Here is a 25286-nt window from a genome sequence, read left to right on the forward strand (position 1 = left end):
TATAGTGCTTATGTAAAGTGAAGCTACCCAGGTCTAACGCGCAAAACACAATGATATACATCAAGGTAGATGATTTGCAAAAATTTAATTTTGAATGAAGGAAATAAGTCACAGAAGAATATATATCATATGGTTCAATTTATATAAAGTCCAAATTCATGAGATGCTAAGCAATGTATTTCTAGGAATATATGTCCATGTGGTAAAATCATAAAGACAAGTAAAGGAGTGCTTAATACAAAACAGGACAGTAGATATCCCTGGAAGCGAGGCTTGGAAATGTAAGGTTAGAAAAAGCCTGTATGGTCACTGAAGACTGGAAATATTCTCTTTCTGAATGCAGGTTATGGGTACATGAAAATTGATATTATTTTTTACTTATTATTTAATGTGTACTTTTATACTCTTGCAAAAATATGATATATTTAACTATGATGCTTAAAAATTATGGATTTGCTGTGAAGATAAAGTTGTACATATTTACAAAATGAGATTGAATCACATACAAAAATAAGATTTGAATACTTCTTCCTATTTTAGTGATTTCTAGACATAATTAAAACATAGTGATGCTGATTCACAGGTCTGAGTAAACTATCCTATAATAGTTGAGGGTGCTGAGTGACAAGTAAAAATCATCTATCTAGATTGTTGGCTAGGTGAATGGAGTGTTTTTCCTGTAACTATATTAGCATACACAGAAAGAGCTTAATCTTTGTGGTGCAGGTAATATATGGCCAGTTTATGCTAGATGTGAGGTGCTAATGGGAAATACAAGTTATCTGTGCACAGGGAGCAGTTTGATGTCTCATTCTAGTGCAGGGTGGAGCAGTATGGCCTGGAAATATTAATTAGGAAAACACACACCTAAGGAAAATATGCCAAAATAAGCAAAGTTTTTCTTCAACAGAAGGAAGAAAAGAGATAGCAGTGGGATGGAGGAAGACTTAGAAATGCTTTTGGAGACCATTGGGTTTTTATGTGAACCATCTTAGAGCTTACAGAATTTCAACATGGCTAAAGTTGTCTTAAGACTTTAATATTTTTAGAGATTTTTCTTTTTGTCAGTAACCTCCACAAATTTCCTTTGCTACTTCTTGTTTATACCAGTCTCCCTTATGACTATTACCTGTTAAACTCAGCTTATGGTTGAGAAGTTTACATATAACATTACAAAGAGATCTTTTTAAAAATTTTACATTTTTTTTCAAAATGATTTCCTAACATTTATGGTTCCCAGATTGTAGCAAATTTTTCTAGAGGAACTATGAAATTCATTAAAAAAAATTTTTTTTTAATCCTTTAGAAAGACTGAAAAAAAGGAAGAATTTTCAAGAAAAAAATTTTAATCAAAAATTTGCTTTACCTGTACCCTATATATAATTTCTCAAATAGCAGACTCATGGTTCATGGTTCAACTATGAAAATGCCCTGCTGGCATTCCAGTGTAACAGTGTCTGTAAACAGAGGAATTAGACATGAATGACTTTTTTGGTACAAATAATACCTGATATAAACCTATTTAATATTACCTGGAAAATCCAAGGGTCGATGCAAAATGAGTATCCTTTGAAATGCTTCTTTAAAAGAATGCTTTTTTTTCTTAATTCATTGAAATTTTCAAGCATTTTTTTCTTTTGAAATTGAATTTTCAAAGCATTTAACCTTTGTCTATAGAACTTACTCTTCTGTAAACATTGAATAATTGAAAGGTTATGTTTCTAATAGAAGTGATTATCCATCTCATTTCTGGTTTACATGCATTGTCATTGTGGATAAAGGGCTGAGATCTGCTGCCACGGTTTCTCCCTACAGTATGGAAGCCTTTCAAATTCAGCTGAACAAACAATATATATTTATTGACCCCAAACTATACACAAAACACTTGGCTGAACACTTTTAGATATTTACCAATGAATAAGAGAGACCAATGAGTTGTAAAACTTAAGACATAGACATTGTTATTTCTTCCTCTTGAAGTTAACTTTAGGATCAATGATGTTGATTTTTTTTTTAATAAGTAACTCAGTTGTTCTTAGAGAAATTTTATACCATTCTCAAACATTTAAGACAATTTCAAAGGGAGAGTGAATGAGAAAGCTGTTTATTTCTAAACACTTTTACTTTATCCGAAATTCCATATATTTCACCTTTAAAAGAAGCAATTAACAATAGAATTGGTTGAGAATGATGTGGAAGTAAGAATAAACAATAAAACATCGACAGCCCCAATATGGCAACTGAAAAATTTAAAAGCACAAAGGACAAATATCCTGTACTCTTTGTCTCATTTAGTATCATTGTTATGATACAGGAAATTAATGTTCATAATCATGAATTAGTTGTCAAAATAAGTTGTCATGTCTGAAACATTCCCTGTTTAAAAGTGTCAGTTTTCAGCACATTTTGGAACCAGAATACTCTTTTTCATTGTTTTAACTTTGATGGGATTAAATTATTTGGTTATCAAGAAAATTAACCATGTAGAGTACCTTACAAGGATAATACACTATGACTTGTTTGTATATAAAATTTATATATTTCCTTTTTCACATGTGGGAGAAACTTTGTGAATAACAAGTTGCTATTATAGGATTCTCATTTTAAGAGCTTTACATATTTTTCCTTCAACTATATAAAATCTATCTTCAGTAAATTTTATTCTTCCCATTTTCATAGGCAGAAATTGAGATATAATTTAAGAAATTTGTTTATGATCTTTCAACTAAAATGGACAGAATTTATTAATCATATGAGCAATTAGCAAATTTCATAATCCTAGTTTTAACTCTTTGAGCAATCTTTAATATGATCATGATTAATTTTTTGTTCTAAATAGTGGAATCAACTCAAATTTGTTTAAGCAAATTGAGGATCTGATTATGAGGAAGCAGGGATATCTCTTGGAACCCAAGAAGTTGTGAAGCTGAAACCACATGACCAACATGTGCTTTTTGTGCACCTGGGTCATTCTTTCCATTCTGCTGATCAGTTTTCTCTGTGCCTCTTTGCATTTGGTGAAGATAAATATCCACGTCTCCTGGGTTTTCATTATCGTAAACTTTTCACATAGAAAGACTGATGAGCTGTCTTAGTCCCATTTTTCAAGAAAGAAACATTTGATTAGCCCCACCTGGGGCAGGAGATTAATACCTGTTCTAACCCCAATTGCCAAGGAAGCAACATGACTATGACGGTCTACCAGCCCTATTGATGATGGCGGTCCTGTGATGGCAAAGAAGCAGTTCTTATAGACAGGAAGTGGCAGTGTGGTCCTTCGGTTCAGACAGCTATGCATGGTGGTTACGATGATGGTTTTTGAAGCTGACTTTCCAGATTGATTCTCAACACTCCTGACATGGGGATAATAATGTTATTGCAAGTAAACCATTTAGAACAGTTCCTGGTGATGTCTTAAATGTTTAATACATCTTAGTTATTTTATAATAGTGGTGTACATTTTATTTATCAAATAAATTAATCAAATTTTAGAATGACTCCTGGGACCTTCAGTTCTTCCAAAATGGTATTTATAAGATGAAATGATCTTGGTTTTATTTTGTTAAGTCCGTTCAAAATATTGATAACAAGGAGAGAAAGAAGGAAAGTTTTATAATAGGCTAGTTGCTTGTTGCAGTAAGGAAGATTAATTTCCTAATAAACTTCAAGAGATTTTCTAATACTTCCTGGTGAGTAGGATATTTATATAGAAAAACTATAATAGAGCATATTTTATAATTACAATATTGAAATTTGTGAACAATATTAAGTTATACGGATGCAGTCATTCAATTCTCTGTTGATTAATTAGGCTCTTACTTTCAGCTACATGACAGATGGAGGGCTCAACCTGTACACGAGGAGTCTGCACCGAGCCCCAGACACAGCAGCGTCCAGGGACGTCATTCAGAGAGGGCTTCACGACGTGGCCGTGGATGCAGACAGGTAATGCCATCAGCATGCTCGATGGTGAGGAGTGCATAAAGCCGTTTCGTAAGTGAGATCCTAGGACTTTTACAGTATAAACCAAATGAGTTTTTATTGTGCTATAATCATTATTTTGGAACATTTTGAAAACTAAGGTGGCTTTTTCTTATAAGAATTTTCATTTTATATACTAAAAGGAATTGTGTTGCTAATGAGAATATTTAATAAATTTCAGGGTACATGATGGCAAATTTTAATATCTACAAAAGCAAAATTATAAATGTAGACTTTTGCTCCTTCCCTGGCTGGTAAATTCCTTTCAATTCAGATGCTCTTAGTTCTACCTGGGGGCTAATGATATAAAGATTAAAACATAATTCTAATTATATTATAAGATGAGCTTGATGCTTTTCTTAAGGGGTTTCTTCAAAGCATACAACTAAATTTTGCTTTAGGCTAACCTCTTTCATATCTCAAATTGCTTAAAGGCTGGTGTGTTTTCATATACTAGTTATTATTTTGCTGGGAATTGTTTTGCCAATATTACAAGAATCACTGCTGTTTAAAAATATTGTCTTTTTGAAATGTTGTTGTAAGACATACTCAGACCTGATTTTACCCCCTCTTCACTCAGAATGTTTGATTTCTTAAGCAAGGAGAGATTGCCTATTTCTAGAACTACTGTAGGCACCCCACTCCAGCACTCTTGCCTGGAGAATCCCATGGATGGAGGAGCCTGGTAGGCTGCAGTCCATGGGGTCACTAAGAGTCGGACACGACTGAGCGACTTCACTTTCACTTTTCACTTTAATGCATTGGAGAAGGAGATGGCAACACACTCCAGTGTTCCTGCCTGGAGAATCCCGGGGACAGCGGAGCCTGGTGGGCTGCCGTCTATGGGGTCCCACAGAGTCAGACACGACTGAAGCGACTTAGCAGCAGCAGCAGCAGAAGCAGAACTACTGTGTATCAATCCCTGGAGTAGTTCTTTAATTCACTATTTATGAAGGAGACAAAATGTTAAGACCTAATGTGTCCACATTCTGAAATAAGAACTGTGTATAACTCGTTGTGTATTTTAATACAGCCAACTCCTAAGGCTAGACAGTGCATCCTGATCTTAGTCTTCAGTTCCTGCTCACTGAGATGCTGCTGATACTTTAACTCTTGTTGGCCTAGACCATCCTGTGTGTGTGCTGGTCTCCAGGCTGTATACAAGGTGTCTGTGTGGATCATGTGCTTGTAACAGGCTTATAAAACATTTTATTCACTCTGACCCTCACCTGAACTATTCTTCAGCTGTTTTCCCTCACTGACTCTAACTTCAAACACAATGGTCCTCTTTCTGCTTTCAAACTGATGCTTCCTCTGCCTAGAATGCCCTTTTCGGTTTAAATGTTACCTTCTTAACAAAGTGTTTTTGGAGTAGCTAAGGTACATTTCATTTCCAGTCACTTTCTTTCCCATTATCTTAAATTATTTTCTTTAGTGTACACTTCAAGCTTAATTATTTGTTTCCGCATTTATTTTGTATCTCCCTCACAACAGTGTAAGCATGGGAGTGCAAAACATTTTTGTTGCATTTATGATATGTTGAGCTTTTAGTAAACGCCTTTGGAGTGAATGGAGAAAGGAATGAATACAGCGATGCATTCATACAGGCTGGCGATAGGGTCCAGTTAGTGGAAGAAACAAATGAGGCTGGGAAGAGACAAGATACCGCAAGGACATTATGTAAGAGTGGGAATGTACTGTAAGGATATTATATCAGAGGGGCAGTGAGTTATGTTGGGAAATAGGAAGTAGTGATTAGAGGGAAAGAAATCCAAAGGGCCCCATTTTGAAACTATGACCTACATATCGTTAGCTGACAGTAGAAAGCATTAAAGGAAGGGAAAAAAACATTTGTTGGTCTTTGGGAATGAGATTTATGATAGCAGAACCCGGAAATTATTACAAAGGCAAAGTATTTTGGAGACATATGAGATTACCAGCTCTCTTTGCTCCCTTAAGGCTTCAGACTGGGGCCTGGCTGACAAACCTCAGACCAACAGAAAAATGCAAGGCTCCATCTAATCAATTAGGGCCAGCAAAAGTCAGTATTCTTGAAGTGTGGTACCTGGATCTGCAGCATCAGCATGACTTAGGAACTTTTTAGAAATGCGGATTATCAGCTCCATTGGAGACTTGCTTACTTGGGTTCTGCAATCAAAGCTTTAATCGGGTGATTCGGATATACACGAAAACTAGTGAACCACTATCTTAAAATTAGCAAGTAGAGGCAAGGCCTATGAAAACTAAACACTGAACATAAACATATAAAAATAAAACAATGACATTTGGAAATATTTACTTTATTAACTATGCTTTGTCAAGTGGAAGAGACTATTAAAATAACAATGGCACGAATCTTTATTGTATTTTTGACACAAATCTCTTGTTGTTGTTCAGTCACTAAGTTGCGTTCAACTCGTTGTGACCCCATGAACTGCAGCACGCCAGGCTTCCCTGTCCTTCACCATCTCCTGGAGCTTGCCCAAACTCAGGTTCATTGAGTCAGTAATGCCATCCAGCCATCTGATCCTCTGTCATCCCCTTCTCCTCTCGCCCTCAATCTTTCCCAGTGTCAGAGTCTTTTCTAGTGAATCAGCTCTTTGCATCAGGTGGCCAAAGTATTGGAGCTTCAGCTTCAGCATCAGTCCTTCCAATGAATATTCAGGGTTGATTTCCTTTAGAATTGACTGGCTTGATCTCCTTGCTGTTCAAGGGGCTCACAAGAGCCTTTTCCAACACCACAGTCCACAAATATTGATTCTTTAGTGCTTAGCCTTCTTTATGGTCCAACTCTCAAGTCTGAACATGACTATTGGAAAAACCATAGCTTTAACTATATGGGCCTTTGTCGGCAAAGTGATGTCTCTGCTTTTTAATATGCAGTCTAGGTTTGTCATAACATTTCTTCCAAGGTTTTCATGAGGTTTTCAAGGGAGGAACACTGAGATGGTTTGCTAGTCCCTTCTCCAGAGGACCACATAGTGTCAGGCTCTGACTAGCAGGGACGTGCCCTGCAGCCACTCAGCATAGCTGCATGACATGCCCGGTGCCCTGGTTGTGCCACTACTGGTCTTGGTGAATGTGTAAACCATCGCTGGCCGACGGGCGTCAGTCAGTGTGTGGTCATGAGTAGAGGCACAGACCCTGCTACAGTGGCTGGGAGGGAGGTCCGGAGAAGGCTGGAGCAAATGTTCTTCCAAGGAGCCAGCGTATTTTAATTTCATGGCTGCAGTCATCATTTTTTAAATTAGATAATGATGTGTTGTGTCTGTCTCTATTGGATTCAGATCTTAAAAATTATGTAAAAGTTTTTTTAAAGAATTATATGAGGAATGCAAAAGAACTTTGTCCACTTTTAGATATTAAACAGCAATGTGGTTATAGTGAGAATCCTACTATAGGAGTTTCTCTGCTATTATAGATAAATCTCAAGCTCTTTTAAAAACATATATTCAGAAAGTGATTCAAGAGGCATATCGTTTTGAAGTGCATCATCTTACGTATTAAAGTTGTGAAAGTCCTTGTGTTAACTTCTATTGTTTCATAAAATTTTCTCGATTCTGATATCCATTCCAAATAGGAGAGACAAGAATGACTAAAGGTACTGAAAAGTCTTTCAGTTTGAAATAAAAGCTGCTTAACTTTATTTAATTCATTGTGCCTTAATTTTTTCTCATCACTGATTCCCCCACCTTTTTCTCTATAATAATTTGCTCCTATAATATTTTAAGAAATGCTCATTTAGACTAATGCCCTCATTTAGTGGATATAATAGTGCAAGGAGTTGAATCTTTTAACTCCTTGACTTGTACCTTCCCAGCTACCTTAGTCAAGTTCCCCCCACCCCTGGGTTTTTTAAATTTAATTTTTATTTTTTATTGAAGTTTTAAAAACAATATTATGATATAATTTGTGATTAGTTCATTTTAGTAAATTGATAAATGTTAGGACTTGCAATAACTCCCTGATAAGAAAGTTTAAAAGCAAAAAAAAAAAAAATCAGCGATGTTTTATTACTTTTTCATATCTTCTGGAAGGTGTATCAGTGAAAAATGCACTTGTATGACAAAGTACCCAGCTGCTAGGATGGTGGTGGATTTGAATCGTTTGTGTTGCTGTAGTGATGGAGAAAGAAATGGCAACCCACTCCGGTGCTCTTGCCTGGAGAATCCCAGGGACGGGGGGAGCCTGGTGGCCTGCCATCTATGGGGTCGCACAGAGTCGGACACGACTGACGCAACTTAGCAGTAGCAGCAGTGATGGTTAGAGGCTCCCCTTTAATCAACTTCTGTAGAAAATGTGATGAACAATAGAGAACAGCTGAATTCCTCTTCTCGGCAGATTAAAATGGCCCCGAAGAAAAGAGGAGGGCTTCCAACAGCCACCTGTATTGTGTTATTGTATTTTAAGTATTTAGTTTCTCAAAGATTGCAGTTATATCTGTCCATTTCCTCAGTAACCTAAGAGAATATTATAGAGTGGGACAAATCCTTGTAGACACGCTGGAGGCTCTCTGAGAGCTTCAAAAAATAAATTCATAACAGAATGTGCAGACTCTATCTGTTTGGCTCTGGTTATAATGAGGTCAGTCCTAATTCACATATACTTTATTGGTTTCATTGAGCTTTTAAAAGTTAATTTTGGGGAGAGGGTGGGAGATGATTATTATTTCAACTTGCTAATTCCTATTACTGTCTTATCTGGCTTCTGTGCTAGCACTAATATTTGGTTAATAAATATATAATTTTTCCTAAGTGCCTAACATCTTAATAGCACCTTGGGTAAAAGTAAAACAAAATAATAAATGTGAAAGACCCTGAGTTTATAGGTCAGAAAGAACAATGTGAGCAAAAAATAAAATGATAGTAAAATTGACCAAGTGATAATAGATGTATATATGAAGTGTCTTAGAAGCACCAAAGGAAAATAATTATTTAAACTTGGGAGGATAAGAAAACACTTCCAAAAGCAATATGATTTAAATGGGGCCATAAATAAAACACTGGACATGAACTTGGGCAAACTCCAGGAGTTGGTGAGAGACAGGGAGGCCTGGAGTGCTACAGTCCATGGGCCGCAGAGTCGGACATGACTTGGTGACTGAACAACAGCAATTACCAGCTGAGCCACAAGGGAAGCCCAGCCTGGGAGTAACCAAAGGGAATAGGGGAATGAGAGTGGGAGGCATGGCAGAGTGTGGTTTAAGGATTTAAAGAAATCTAGAAGCCAGCAGGAGCTAAAGGAGTGAAAACAGATTTCATTAGGAACTGTTGCAGTCAGGGAAAGAAGACCTCCGTACAGAACTGGGCTCAGTGTAGAAAACAACAAGAGTAAATGGGGCCATAGCCAACAAGCAGAATGAGGGGGGTTAGGGAAGGAAGCCTACAGAAAGGAGATAGAGGGTGGGGGGGTTCTTGTTAAATCCATTCAGTGAGGTGCTTGCTAATGTCTAGGCCATGCCATTTAGGTACAGAGGGTGGAGGATGGACAAGTTGACCAGATATTGACGATGATTATCTGTCAAGGACGGAGGATTCTTTCTACATGGAGAACCTAGCAAGATTTGTAATAAATGGACTATGCAACCCAGCAGGGGGCCAAGGTCAGGGATGAGTTAAGAAGTGACCTCAGAGGACCCTGAATAAAGTTTTTTTCAAGGAGAGAGTATTTGTCAGAGCCGTTAGTAATGCGATGTTGCTAGTGTCTTGGTGATGTGGGCAAAAGTGGATAGGAGACAATGGATCCAGATGGCTGTTCTGGAGTATTTGGATCTCTAAGTGATAAGAAGCTATTTTACCTATTTTAATTAGTTTTTTTTTTTTTAAAGCAAGAACACATGTTATAATCATTATCTCTTAAAAAGAACATTCGCACAGCAAATATTGAAGAGGATGATTCAAACTTAGGTCGACTGCTTAGGACATAACTGTAAAAGCCCAGGTGAGGGAAGATGAGCACTGCTGAAGAGCAGAAATGGGGCATCATTTGGCGAGAAACTTGGATTTAGCCTGTATATAGTACTCTGCTTGGACTGCCCTAACCAAGTCACCGACTGGGCGGCTTAGACAATAGATGGCTGTGTTCCCACAGTTCCGGAAGCTGAAGTCCTGATTACAGGGTCAGAAAATTCATTCTCTTGGGAGGGTGTTCTTCTGGCTCTCACACAGGCGCCTTCTCACCATGTCCTCTTGTGGCCCTAGCTCTGCGCTCTCTTGCAGTGACAGAGACCTTTAGTGCCTGTTCATCTTCTGGTAGGGACTCCAGTTGAGTTGGAATACTCACCCTCCCTTATGACCTTATTTAACCTTAATTATCTCCATAAAGGTGCAATCCCCGGTGGCTCAGAGGATAAAGCGTCTGCCTGCAAAGCAGGAGACTCGGGTTCGATCCCTGGGTTGGGAAGATCCCCTGGAGAAGGAAATGGCAACCCACTCCAGTATTCTTGCCTGGAGAATCCCATGGACAGAGGAGCCTGGCGGGCTACAGTCCACGGGTCGTGAAGAGTTGGACACGACTGAGCGACTTCACACATACACACACACACACACACACAAAGGTGCAATACCCACTGCAGACACATTGGAGAATGAGGACTCCACCGTGCTAACTTGGTGTGGAAGGTGATGACCTGGACACAATTCAGTCCCTAAAACCATGTAACTCCCAGGGGGTTTTATCCTTTGAGGTATAGGTTCAGACTTTCTATAGGTGCTTGAGTAAGATAGTGAGTATATGTATTACGCACATCATAAGCCCAAATCCTACAGGGATGAGGAACATCACATGAAATCATGAGTGAAGCAGAAGAGACATGGTAACATGACAAGTCCAAGTAGGCATCTGTCCTCAGCTCTTGCAGCTTGCGGCCTGTGGAAATGCACAAATGTGGAAAGGAGGGCTGAGAATTGCCAAACCATTTCATTTATTATTTCATTTATAGTTTATATTAGAGTATAGTTGGTTTTTAATGTGTTAGTTTTAGGTACAAAGCTAAGTGATTCAGTTATACATATATTACATATGTAGTCTTTTTCAGATTCTTTTCTCATATTGGTTATTACAGCATGCTGAAGAGAGCTCTCTGTGCTGTACAGTACTTCCTGTTGCTTATCTATTTCATATATAGTGGTGCATATATGTTAATCTGAAACTCCTAATTTGCCCCTCCCAACATATCCTTTTTTGAAAACCATGAAGAAAAATCTAGTGTCGACTTTTTTGAGAAACCTCCCAATTTTTAAGTATTGGTAATTATCTTAGCAGATCTGTGAGGCCAACAGGTAGTTAAAGATACAGATACTTTTTCAATGTCAGGTAATCTTGGAAATCACAGAAGAGCTCATAAAAAGCAGGAGACCACGACCATTCTCCTATATGATCTTGTAAACGTCCTAGGTCCATTTAAGTTTCCTAAAGATACTCACTAGTGGTGATACCTGTGAGGCAGAGTGAGAATGCTGCCAGTCATGAGAACCCTGCCCAGCAGGTACAAAGAACTGTGGCAAAACTATCTGAGTTCATTTTTAAGTTTTTAATATAAGACAGGACCGAAACAAAAAAAAAAAAAGTCTGTATCCCAGTCATAGCATTACTGAGGTGAGACTGTGAGGCCTGTTATGGAAGTAACTGTAATTAATTTTGTTTGAAACACTCTGCAGATCAGCATTGTTCAAGCTAAGAGCACATCTGAATTTGTGATGTAGAGGGAAAAAACAAGCCCTGAGAATGTACCCTTGATACTTAAAAAGAGGATAAAGGAAGAGTAGCAATTGAAGAGACAGACAAATCAACTCTAACACGAAGCAGAGGGCAGATTGAGTTAGCTGGTGGTTTTGCAATGGAGAGAAGGGGAATAGACACCAATGTCAAATTCCATGGAGATTCGAAGTTAGGACAAGAAGTTTATAAAAAAAATTAAATAAAATATAATATGAAGTTTAACATTTGAGAGCTAAAATTCTAGATATTACGCAAGGCACAAGTCATCACCTAAGTTACTAAAGTAGAATGATCACAGAAGTCAGAATTCAGTTATGTAGATGATTTATTCAGGTGCCCGTTAACTCATTATGGTGATAGAATGAGTCTCAAAAGAGAGGAAGACAAAGCTCCAGGTGCCACTCTTTACTGAATATGAACACAATCCCTTAAATTTCATTAACAAAGATACCCTTTTCTAGCTCTTTTCTGGATTGTCTTACATTTCATCTAAGTTCAGTTCAGTTGTGTCTGTTTATGACCCCATGGACTGCAGCATGCCAGGCTTCCCTGTCCATCACCAACTCCTGGAGCTTGCTCAGACTCATGTACATAGAGTTGGTGATGCCATCTAACCATCTCATCCTCTGTCATCCCCTTCTCCTCCTGCCCTCAGTCTTTCCCAGCATCAGGATCTTTTTCCAAGGACTCGGCTCTTTGCATCGGGTAGGCAAAGATTTGGAGTCCTTCCAATGAATATTTAGAACCCCATGAACAGTAGGAAAAGACATTTCATCTAAACTATACTCTTAAAAGCAGGGGCTCCCTGGTGACTCATATGGTAAAGAGTCTGCCTGCAGTGTGAGAGACCTGGGTTTAATCTCTGGGTCGGGAATGTCCCCTGGAGAAGGAAATGACAACCCACTCCAGTATTCTTGCCTGGAGAATCCCATGGATGAAGGAGCCTGGCGGGCTACAGACCACAGGGTCACAAACAGTCGGACACAACTGACTAACACACTATATTCTTAAAAGCAGTGATTGTTTATTTCAATTATAAACTAAACAATTTATTCATCTTTTTCCTTATTTTTGCCTGTTTAATCATGACTTTTTATAAAAAATATAAAAGCATCATCTATCATAGAAATTATAATTTTTGTATTGTATTAAAAGAGAGCCTGATTTCATTTGTGATACTATAATTCAGAAACTAAAATCACAACTGATGGACAAGTTTACAGAATGTATTAAGGATTATCATGATATTACATGCTGTCAGATTATCAGTCATTCTAACTTATCGTATTTAGGGAGGTCTAGTGCCAAATACTGAGTCCCCTACTAGAAGGAGAAATCTTTTTTTCCACCCTCTTAGGTTTAGTGGTGGCGGCCTGCAGATTGCACTGACTGAAAAACAGGAGCCTCATTCCTACCCACATAGGTATGCAGGAGAGCACAGAGGGATGTGACTCAGGGAGGCGATTGGAAACGGGACCTCTGATAGGGAAGTGGGGATTGGAAATGGGACCTCTGCATAGGGAAGTGGGGACTAGGAAAAGGATCCTTATGGGAAAACAAATGACTTTGAGGAACAGTCAGTGGGGCTGTAGAAGAGGAGATGGGAGACGTGATAGCTGTGTGACATGGTCTATTTAGGCATTCTCTTATTCAGCGCCATCTGTCTCCGGGGATAGGAGTCAGTCCTGACTGACTCTGGAGCTCCCCGGGAGGAGATTGATGACAGTTGCCTCCTTTGGAGGAGACTCTTCACAGTGGTCTATTTTGGATGCCTTCATAGTTTTCATCAATGTGTAGAAAACGGCACTGCCTCTGCAAAAGGACTCATGGAAGATTCTTATAAAATCAGAAGGGGCTGTCATTTCAAAGGGGCAGAGGCCTTTTGTATTTTTATGGCTTCTGCAAACAAGATTCACAAAAGCAACAGAGACTTCTAAGCCACCAAGCAAATGTCTCCAGAGTCTGGACTCACGCTGCTTGTCACTAATTTATGTACATTTCAACAGTTCCTTCTATCCTCTGTTGATTCATTCCCACATAATCACAGATTTGGTATATTCCCGTATCCTAAGTATTTCCTTCATTAACTTACTGGTTTTCCACAGTAATTAAAAACAAACACAAAAAAGATTAATAGGCTGTGATGAAATAGATAAAAGTAAATGTAATTATTTCATTTATAATTGAATGGCCTGCCATTTTCTCTCCTTTCTTTAAGTAGGGAGAGACCAATGCAAAACACTGGAGAAGTAGAGAAAATTTTATTTGCCCCCTCAACTTTCCCTTGGTACCTTGCTCATCTTTGCAGGCTTACAAACTGCTGCTAACTTCTCTCCTGTGTCCTGATTCTCAGCATTACCTGACCTCATTGTGAATAATCTTATAAACTTTCAAGAATTTTAAGTAATATCCCTCATAGAATTAATTCACACTGTATACATGCATTGAGAACCTGTTCTCTGTCAAACTCTGTACTCAATCCTGGGGGGCCCTGTACTCAAAGGTCTTACATTAATAGAGCTTTTTAGGGAAAGGCTACCCACTCCAGTATTTTGGCATGGAGAATTCTGTGGGGTTGCAAAGAGTCAGAAGCGATTTTCACTTCACTTCACTGGCAAAACCATACTTTTGACTATATGGACCTTTATCGGTGAAGTAATGTCTCTGCTTTTTAATAGGCTGTCTAGGTTTGTCATAGCTTTTCTTCCAAGGAGCAAGTGTCTTTTAATTTCATGGCTTCAGTCAGCATCTGCAGTGATTTTGGAGCCCAAAAAATAAAGTCTATCACTGTCTCCATTGTTTGCCCATCTATTTACCATGAAATGATGGGACTGCATGCCATGATCTTAGTTTTATAAATGTTGAGTTTTAAGCCAGCTTTTTCATTCTCCTCTTTCACTTTCATCAAGAGGCTCTTTAGTTCCTCTTAGTTTTTTGCCACAAGGGTGGTGTCATCTGCGTATCTGAGGTTATTGATATTTGTCCTGGCAATCTTGATTCCATCTTGTGCTTTGCATTTCTCATGATGTGCTCTGCATATAAGTTGAATATGCATATTAAATAAGCAAGGTGACTGTATACAGCCTTCATGTACTTCTTTCCCAGTTTGGAACCAGTCCTTGTTTCATGTCCCACCCTAACTGTTGCTTCTTAGCTTGCATACAGATTTCTCAGGATGCAGAAAGGTGGTCTGGTATTTCCATTTCTTGGAGAATTTTCCACAGTTTTTTGTGATCCACACAGTCAAAGGCTTTAGCATAGTCAATGAAGCAGAAGCAGATGTTTTTATAGAATTCTCTTGCTTTCCGTATGGTCTAATGGATGCTGGAAATTTGATCTCCAGTTCCTCTGGCTTTTCTAAATCCAGCTTGAACAGCCAGAAGTTCTCAGTTCATATACTGTTAAAGCCTGGCTTGGAGAATTTTGAGCATTACTGTGCTAGCATGTGAAATGAGTACAACTGTATAATGTTTGAACGTTCTTTGGCTTTACCCTTCTTTTGGGATTGGAATGAAAACTGACCTTTTCCAGTCCTATGGCCACTACTGAGTTTTCCAAATTTGCTGGCTTATTGAATGCAGCACTTTCACAGCATCATCTTTTAGGATTTGAAATAGCTCAGCTGGAATTCCATCACATCCAGTAGCTTTTTTCATAGTGATATTTCCTAAGGCCCACTTGACTTCACACTGCAAAATATCTGGCACTAGGTGAGTGATCACAACATCGTGGTTATATGGGTCATTAAGATTTTTTTATTTTTTTTGGTATAGTTCTTCTGTGTATTCTTGCCACATCTTTTTAATATCTTCTGCTTCTGTTAGGTGCATACCGTTTCTGTCCTTTATTGTGCCCATCTTTGCATGAAATGTTCCCTTGGTATCTCTAGTTCTCTTGGAGAGATCTCTATTTTCCTATCGTATTGTCTCCTCTATTCCCTTGCATTTTTCACTGAGGAAGGCTTTCTTATCTCTCCTTGCTCTTCTTTGCAACTTTGCATTCAGATGGGTGTATCTTTCATTTTCTCCTTTGCCTTTCGCTTCTCTTCTAATAAATGGTAGTGGCTGGATTTGAATCCAGTTCCCGTATTCTTACTGTTATTCATAAATTAATAATTTAGATAAGGTTTTTATCATGACTGGATAACATTTTCTAATTTTTTAAATTATTTTAGCCATTAGTATGTCTAATACTGTAAAATACAAGTAGATCTTTGTTTTCAACTTTATAAGTGATGGTACGTTCCTTCAGTACGTGTAATCATTTTCTATTTCTACTGAAGACTGTCAATAAATGTAAAAGCACAACTGACAGTGGAGAAGGAAATGGCAGCCCACTCCAGTACTTCTTCTGCCCGGAAGATTCCATGGCTGGAAGAGGCTGGTAGGCTACAGTCCATGGGATCGCAGAGTCAGACACGACTGAGCGACTTCACGTTTTTTCTTTCTATAGTTCCTTTTGGAGAAGGACATGGCAACCCACTCCAGTGTTCTTGCCTGAAGAATCCCATGGACAGAGGGGCCTGGTGGGCTACAGTCTGTGGGGTTGCAGAGTCGGACACGACTAAGCAATTCACACACACACACACACACACACACACCCCTGACAGAACAATATTTTCACATCATTAGAGCTTCTAAAAGGCTGATAGTTTGTTAAGATTGGTAACAATTCAGCAGTGTCTTGCTTCTTTTTATACATGTAAATCTATCATAATCTTGAAATCTAATGTCTGTTGAAATATCTAACAGGCTCATGAGGTAATAGAAATGGAAAGGGGAGAAATATGATTCATCTTATACGTAGGAGAAAAGCTAAAGCGGTACTTATATGAGGGGAAGAACAATGTGGGCCTTTTATGTGATTTTTTTTCCACAAAGAGCAATACAACAGGAGAATTATCACTGAATTTAATTGTTTAATGTAAGAGTTGCATCTATACATGAAACAGTTGTTTTTATTTCCCCTTCAAGGGCTGTGGATGAGTTCTTTTTTTTATAGGCTAACTAATAGGGTGGGACATTCAACTTGGGATCATTAAACTGAGGGTTCCTGGCTGGCAGCTGATATTATAAGTTCTGTATCCTCATTCCAGTTGCACTGAGTGAGTGGTGTGGACATATTTATTCGTGTCCCATGTGCTCTGTCTATATTCCTTTTCTTTACTTGACTTAATTTGTCTTTGAAATGGTTAAAGTTATTTGCAGTGAGCTGGGATTTTTTTTTAAGCATCAACAGAGCTTCCATATGTTTTTTTTTTTAGATAAGTTGCAAATGAAAGTGCTTTCATTACAAATGAGTGCTTATTTTCTGAATTAAATAGTTTTTTTGTTATTGTAAAGCTTTTCTGTGATTATTGAGGGAAGTTCACAGAATAAATAAAAGTATAAAAAAGAATCTAAAAATAATTCATAATGTTCCCACCCCCAAAACAACCAAGAATACTGCTTTGATATATTTCCTCTTAAACGTGCTAATCACTCTGCTTATACAGTTTGTGCTATTGTGTCCATATGACAGATTATACTTTCTTTACCCACTTACATAAGGAACCAACCCGATAGCATTAAATATTTTTTAAGCTATGCCTTTTAATGTTTGCATGCTCCTCTATCACATGGGATAAATCTTATCCAAGGAGTCTGTATAAGTAATTCTTACTTATACATATACACATGCTGGAATCAGCTGTTCCATGTCTTTGCTTAGACCTGGAATTCCATACTCAACCCTTCTATCTCCTTCATAATTCTTACTTGTTCTCTGAGACTCACTTCAGGTGTTATTTATTCTGTGAACTTTCCTTAAAACCTTCCTAGGCTCAGTGTTTCTCCTCGGTGTACTGGGTGTACTTCAATCTTAAAATTCACCGCATTATTTTGAATGCTCTTTTTATGTGTCTGTCTCTCCCAGAAGCCTGTGCAGTATCTTAGGACAGGGGCTGTGCCTGATTCATTCCCTTATCCCGAGTTTCAAGTGCAGTTATTGTCTATGTATATCTATTTTCCTGAAATCCCATTTCATCTAGTATATCCTTATATAATACTCTCCACATGGTATCAAAAATATTTTTCCATATCTTATCTGACTTTATATTCTCAGCATCAGCACAGAGCCTGATATACTGTTAGTACTCAATTAGTGCTTCCTTAAATGAATGAATGAAATTTTTTTTAATGGAGACTTTGAAAACTGTAGGTAGAAGGGATAAATGTAGATAATAAGGTTAACATTGAAGACATTATGGAAGAGTTTATTATGTGTGAATGTCTTTGAAAGTCATTATTATCCAGAATACTACTATTCACTTCTTTTTTAAAAATTGAGATAAGATTGACATATAACATTGTGTAAATTTAAGGTGTAAAATGTATTGATTTAACTCTAACTGGTGATCATTTAAAAATATTTTGGCCAAGACACTCAGACCACAAATTTATTTTTTAATTAAAGTATAGTTCTTGTACAATGTTATATAAGTTATAGGTATACAGGGTCAGTTCAGTTCAGTCGCTCAGTCGTGTCCGACTCTTTGCGACCCCATGAATCGCAGCACGCCAGGCCTCCCTGTCCATCACAATCTCCCAGAGTTCACTCAGACTCACGTCCATCGAGTCCGTGATACCATCCAGCCATCTCATCCTCTGTCGTCCCCTTCTCCTCCTACCCCCAATCCCTCCCAGCATCAGAGTCTTTTCCAATGAGTTAACTCTTCGCATGAGGTGGCCAAAGTACTGGAGTTTCAGCTTTAGCATCAGTCCTTCCAAAGAACACCCAGGACTGATCTTTAGAATGCACTGGTTGGATCTCCTTGCAGTCCAAGGGACTCTCAAAAGTCTTCTCCAACACCACAGTTGAAAAACATCAATTCTTCAGCACTCAGCTTTCTTCACAGTCCAACTCTCACATCCATTTTATTTTATTTTATTTTTAATTTTTATTTTTACTTTATTTTGCTTTACAATACTGTATTGGTTTTGCCATGCATTGACATGAATCAGCCACGGGTGTACATGAGTTCCCAATCCTGAACCCTCCTCCCACCTCCCACTCCGTATCATCTCTCTGGATCATCCCCATGTACCAGCCCCAAGCATCCAGTATCCTGTATCGAACCTAGACTGGCGATTCTTATCTTACATGATAGTATACATGTTTCAATGCCATTCTCCCAAATCATCCCACCCTCTCCCTCTCCCACAGAGTCTAAAAGTCCATTCTATACATCTGTGTCTCTTTTGCTGTCTTGCATACAGGGTTATCATTACCATCTTTCTAAATTCCATATATACATGTTAGTATACTGTATTGGTGTTTTCCTTTCTGGCTTAGTTCACTCTGTATAATAGGCTCCAGTTTCATCCACCTCACTAGAACTGATTCAAATGTATTCTTTTTAATGGCTGAGTAATACTCCATTGTGTATATGTACCACAGCTTTCTTATCCATTCATCTGCTGATGGACATCTAGGTTGTTTCCATGTCCTGGCTATTAGAAACAGTGCTGTGATGAACATTGGGGTACACGTGTCTCTTTCAATTCTGGTTTCCTCAGTGTGTATGTCCAGCAGTGGGATTGCTGGCTCATAAGGCAGTTCTATTTGCAGTTTTTTAAGGAATCTCCACACAGTTCTCCATAGTGGCTGTACTAGTTTGCATTCCCACCAACAGTGTAAGAGGGTTCCCTTTTCTCCACACCCTCTCCAGCATTTATTGCTTGTAGACTTTTGGATCGCTGTCATTCTGACTGGTGTGAAATGGTGCCTCATTGTGGTTTTGATTTGCATTTCTCTGATAATGAGTGATGTTGAGCATCTTTTCATGTGTTTGTTAGCCATCTGTATGTCTTCTTTGGAGAAATGTCTATTTAGTTCTTTGGCCCATTTTTTGATTGGGTCATTTATATTTTTGGACTTGAGTCACATCCATTTTAAAGGTTATATTCCATTTATAGTTATTATATATATTGGCTATATTCCTCATTTTGTATTGTATATCCCTGTAGTTTATTTTATACCTAGTAGTTTGTACATCTTACTTAAATAGTGAGGTAAATTACTAGGATATCTAACGACAATTTTCATCAGAAATTCTGCTTTAAGTATGTCTTGATTGCATCTAAAACAATGCAGAACTCATCTCTGAGTTTAGAAAATTCATTGAATAAAGCTGTATACTTCTAATATTTGCTGGTTATGTAATTTATATTAATATTTCTAGGGAAAAACTATAACTATATGTTCATAGACCTTTCAACATTTCTTACTTTTTTCACATTCTTCATCTTTTGATTTACTCCTTGATACTAATTCTGTGAAATTGGAAAATTATTATAAAGCCTTATTCTGCAAATAAAAACAGGAAAGCTCAATAAATTTAACTGTACTCCCAATAATTAAATGTCACAATTGGAACTGAACTCAGCTTGATTCTTATCTAAGACCAGGGATCAGTAAAATTTTTCTGGTAAGGGTCAGTTAGTAAATATTATAGACTTTGCACATTAAGAAATAAAATCAAGAAATTATGCATGTGCTTAGATAACAAAGAAAAATAATTGCCACAGATGTTTCCAACTATGTAAAAATGTAAAGAGCATTCTTAGCTCATGGGGTCTACAACTTGGATTTGGCTCGTAATCATAATTTGGTCTGTCTTAAGGCCTGTCTGTCCTTAAGGCCTGACATTTTTCTCTGTATTAGTTTTCTGGGACTGCTGTAACAGACTCCCACAAAGTGGGCACCTTACACAATGGAAATGCGATGTCATGCTCCTGGAGGATGGGAGGAGGAAACGCCGGTGCCTGCAGGTGCGGCTCCTGCTGAGGCCCGGGAGAGGAAGACCTGTTCTTGTCCCTCTGCCTGTGTCGATCGCTGTCTTCTCTTCATGTCTTCACATTGTCTTGCTCTGTGTGTATGTATCCAAATGGCCCCTTCTTATAGTCACATAAAGAGTCATATTGGATTAGTGCCCACCCTAAGGACCTCACTTTAACTTAATCTCCTCTGGGAAGATGATACCTTCAAAAAGGTCCCGTTCTGACATGCTGAGGGTTAGGACTCTGCCATGTGGTTTTGGGTTGGGTAAGGATGGTGGCATTCTGTTCAGCTATAACATTCTCCTTCTCTTTGTATGACATCAAACTCAATAACTACCAGGAGGTAACGTAACAGATATGAGAGTGGTATCTTATTCTTTCTGTCCTTCTAAATATCAAGCCATAGCTTCTCTGTTAGTAACTCTACAGGGTGATAATAGAAAAATAGAACTAAACCAAGAAAATGGAAAGGTGACCTTATAAGACTCGCTGCTTCAACCCTACAAAACACCTGGAAGAAAATGAGGCATCATATCAATCATCTAGTTACCATTTTAAGAAAGAAGCAGGGATATTTAGAAAAATCAAATTATAAGCAAAATTACTAATTTTCATCATATGTCTAACAAATATTCTTCTGGCTAACATCCTTAACTCTGCGATTCCCTAAAAATATCAAGAATAATACACAAATCATACCCATCTGTGTCTAACAGCAGGCAGCATTGACTCTAAAATAAAACTGTCATTTGAAGTCCCCAGCTGTGAATGTGCCTTGTCCTTAAGAAGTATCATACCTTTTTGTAACTGGAGTTGTCACAGCATGCAGAGCTGAGATGCCATTGAGTCAAACAGCCGGGGCAAGGATGGGTTAGCACAGGGATTCTAAAGAGGTTTTTTTTAAGGCTTAAATGAAAAGACTATGTGAGGTTCTTAGATATAGAAGCTTAGATTTGTAGCTCACATACCTGAAACTGGAAAAATTAGTCCATAGTCATAAATTTTGAAAGAAATGTGCTTTAAAATAGAGCATGGTGTTCTGTCTCTTTGAAGTCTTATTAGGCTGCCATTGGGTCTGTGCATTATTCTCATGACTAATGACAATTTTATCAGCAAAAAGAGGCAATATACTTTGGTATGTGTGGTTTGATATTCAGCTCTTATTCCTGCTCCATCATCCCAAGTCTGCCTTAATAGGACAGTTGTAATCTTTTACAGTGACAAGCACAATTCTCTTTCCTTCTCATCACAGAAAAAAATTAATTAAAAAAATTTCCCATCTTTAAAACTAAGAAAACAAACATAAGACTTCTTTACTTACCTAGAACATGACTAATATTCGGTGTACAGATCATACCTCTAGAATAAAAGCATACAGAAACATCTTCAAAGAGAACACTGGAGAACTGATTAGGGCTGTCTACTGAATGGAGTTTCCATCACACCTATGCAGCATAGTTGATATTTGCTCCCTTTTCCCTGCATATGGCTGTAGAGAAGTGGAAGGGGGCTTAACACTGTTTAATTATAGGCGAGATGCCATGCTGCGTGTCCTGTATTCATAACCAAAGCACTGTATTCTGCATTTTGCAAATAAGGCAACCAAAGCAGGGAGAGTGAGCACATTTTCCATACCAAATGCATTTTGTTTATATTTCAGTACCATATGAGCACGATCCTTCCCCTCTCTCACACACATGCACACGTTCTGTTGACTGCCAAATCTCAAACTCTATCCACACGCCTGGGCCTTCTTCACTGATATTCCAGTTTAGAGATTAGATATAGTTAAGATTTTTCTAACTTAAAGTGTCTCTTCCCTAGTAGGTACTCATGTGGTGTGGGTCAAAGTATAACAGTACAAAGAACCAGTAGGAAGCAGAAAAGATGAGTGTCACACCCCCTTAGCCAGCAAGCACAGAAGGAGAGCTGGCCTCCTCTCATTTTCTAAAAATCCATAGGAACCCTTTTGTAAAACTAAGTTGTTCGTGTGGTATATGGAGTGAGCCTCAAATTAACTTTTAAATGTTTTCTATCTTGCAACATGCTTTTGAAATAAATTTTCACCCACAAAAATGTTCTCTCTGAATTAAACGCTTAATCACCACTCTTTGAAGTGATGCTTTTCTTAACCTTCTGATTCCATTGTTATTGTAATGACAGCAGCTCATTAACACAGTGGGTGTCAGTATTGATTGTGACTTTTAGATTTTACTTCTGCCTATTATGGTTTAATTTCTATCTGAAATAGATCCTAATTCTTGATTGGCTGTCGCCTTGGAGTTTTTCCAAGATATTGGACTCATGGTAAGAAAATAGTGTTCAAATGGATACTGATGGTCACTAGGGACTCTAAATGTTTTCCCCTTATTGTGATGCTCTGTTTTGCAGAATGCAATAGTATGGGTAGTCTTCAATGCAGAAATAATTATGAAAGTCAAGTGCACACCCCAGGTACCATCAGCACCATCTGATTATCTCAAAGTTGTTTGTCTTATGATTTTATTTAGCTGAGTACATGCACACAATAATAACAAACAAGGCTAATTCAAAGTTTTGTCAACCACAGGCCATTTAGTTATTGTAAATGTGGCCTGGTGCATTTTAGACATTGTATCTGTGTGGCAAGCTAGCAGGTATGAAGAGGAAAGGCAATAAGATACAAGATAGAGAAGTTAGAGTTTGATTTCCCCCCTTAGGAGAAAAATCTATCAAGCTCTAGAAGTTCTCTTTGTTCAAAGGATATTTGAAACATTCACTTATTCACATTGTTATAGCATCTCATAGCCAAGGGCTCCCCACTCCAGTACTCTTGCCTGGAAAATCCCATGGACAGAGGAGCCTGGTAGGCTGCAGTCCATGGGGTCGCTGAGGGTCGGACACGGCTGAGCGACTTCAATTTCACTTTCATGCACTGGAGAAGGAAATGGCAACCCACTCCAGTGTTCTTGCCCAGAGAATCCCAGGGAAGGGGTAGCCTGGTGGGCTGCCGTCTATGGGGTCGCATAGAGTCGGACACGACTGAAGCGACTTAGCAGCGGCAGCAGCATCTCATAGACTTCCCAGGTGGTGCTAGGGCTAAAGAATCCACCTGCCAATGAAGGAGACGCAAGAGACTCAGGTTCAGTCCTGGGCCTGGAAGATCTCTAATGTCTTATAAATTATTTAACACTATAGCACATTAAGAGAGAGTGAGGTTTATTTTTCAGACTACAGGAATGTCCTTTTCTTGAAAGACTCTCTCTTGGTCAGAGTCAGCAGACACTATCATGCCTTTTATTATCCCTTGTGTGTAGGTGCAAGTAATGAGCCTGTTTGTTCAGCTCCACAAGGCTCATGGTAGGTCTGGTGCAGACACAGAGCCTGGAGCTCAGCACAGCAGAGGGCCCCAAGGTGGCGAGTGCCAGCATTCACAGGCTGTGAATGGCAGGAGCTGCATGGGGGAAGCGCTCTCTGTCCTCGCTGCTCCTCTCATCTGCGTCAGCTGTCTGTCTTGCTGACAGGCTCTTGCTTACTGTCAACAGTCATTTCCTCTCCTTGTCTCTTGCGTCTGTCTCTGTTAAAACCCTGGCACAGACCTTTTTATACACCTGGGAATTCTAATAGGGCCCATCCTGAAGTGGGAGAGAGGCTTGTCTGAGGAACTAAACCCACCGTGTTCATTCAGAGTGGAAACAATCATCTTTCTTCCAGTCCCCAGAGAAGGGCTGCCCATCGCCTTCACAGGCCAGGCATCCTGAGCATTGAACCCTCTACATTCACGGGCTCCATGGTTTTATAACCTGTGTGGTGTGTTTCAGCTGCTGACCACACCACAAAGATACTTTTTCATTTTAAAATACAAAAAGTCCCTAAAGACAAGAATGTTAACTCACTGTTTCCCTGGGTGTTCTTTAATTTGTCTCATTCCCTGGCATGGGCACATTTTCCAATATAAACATACAAGCTGATGAATTATTCTTGCCTTCATCCTTTTGTCAAATTAATGATGTTTTGAAAGTATCTTTGCAAAAGGTTTCAAGGAAAACATGGTCTTTTGGGTTAGTTAACTTTTTTCTGCTAAAATTTAATTTGAGGGAAACAAGTTATGTGTTGAACACTTTGGTATTTTGTCTTAGACACTCTCTGTGTGGTTTCTGTTCATCTGTTATTAAACAAAAGCATGTGTGACGCAGTTCTCCTACTGTTAACATTTATACAGAAAAAGTTTGATTTACAAGCTGTGTTGTTACATGCATCAGACTTTTCAAGACATACATTTAATGTGGTAATTAAATGCTGCTCTCTCATATCTATACCCCCAAAGCTATAGAGTTTGGTAAATCCTCCTTTTGCCAATTCCATCTTCCACACCTTCAGATATTAGAAGCCTTTTCACCACACTTCTTATAAGTTAAAACCATCTTCAGCTAAGTTTCCTCTAACAGTATTCTCGTCCTGAATCGCACCCTTCATCTGCTTTTCCCAGTCAACCACCTCCGACCCGCAGGCTTCTGATTCCTGGCACGTCACCCACAGACCTCCCGCAGCTGCGCCCAGATGCAGCTGACCCGTCGTCCTGCCTCTTAACCACTGCCCCGCCCCTTCCGATAATATCCGGTTTTGAAGCTCCTCCCTAGCATCCATCTAGACTCCCTGCTACCCATTCTTGGTGGTGTCATTCTGAGAACTTTAGGCTCCTCTCCCTCAGTTACTCAAGATGGTAACTCAGCGTTTGTCACTTCCTCTAAGGTAACTCCTGTCATAACCCATTATGGTATCAGTGTT

General features: G+C 38.6%; 1 protein-coding gene across 20 annotated transcripts in view; it reads left to right on the forward strand.

Annotated features, from left to right (window-relative positions):
* The window catches only part of NAV3 (neuron navigator 3), a 902370-nt gene that overhangs the window by 742365 nt on the left and 134719 nt on the right, over window positions 1-25286 (forward strand). For all 20 annotated transcript variants that reach the window (XM_069584096.1, XM_069584098.1, XM_069584085.1 and 17 more), the window contains one exon: window positions 3826-3945. In XM_069584096.1, coding sequence (XP_069440197.1) covers window positions 3826-3945 — 120 coding nt within the window. The remainder of the gene's footprint in view (window positions 1-3825; window positions 3946-25286) is intronic.

The sequence above is a fragment of the Ovis canadensis genome, chromosome 3, assembly GCF_042477335.2.
Source record: "Ovis canadensis isolate MfBH-ARS-UI-01 breed Bighorn chromosome 3, ARS-UI_OviCan_v2, whole genome shotgun sequence".
Lineage (NCBI taxonomy): Eukaryota > Metazoa > Chordata > Mammalia > Artiodactyla > Bovidae > Ovis > Ovis canadensis.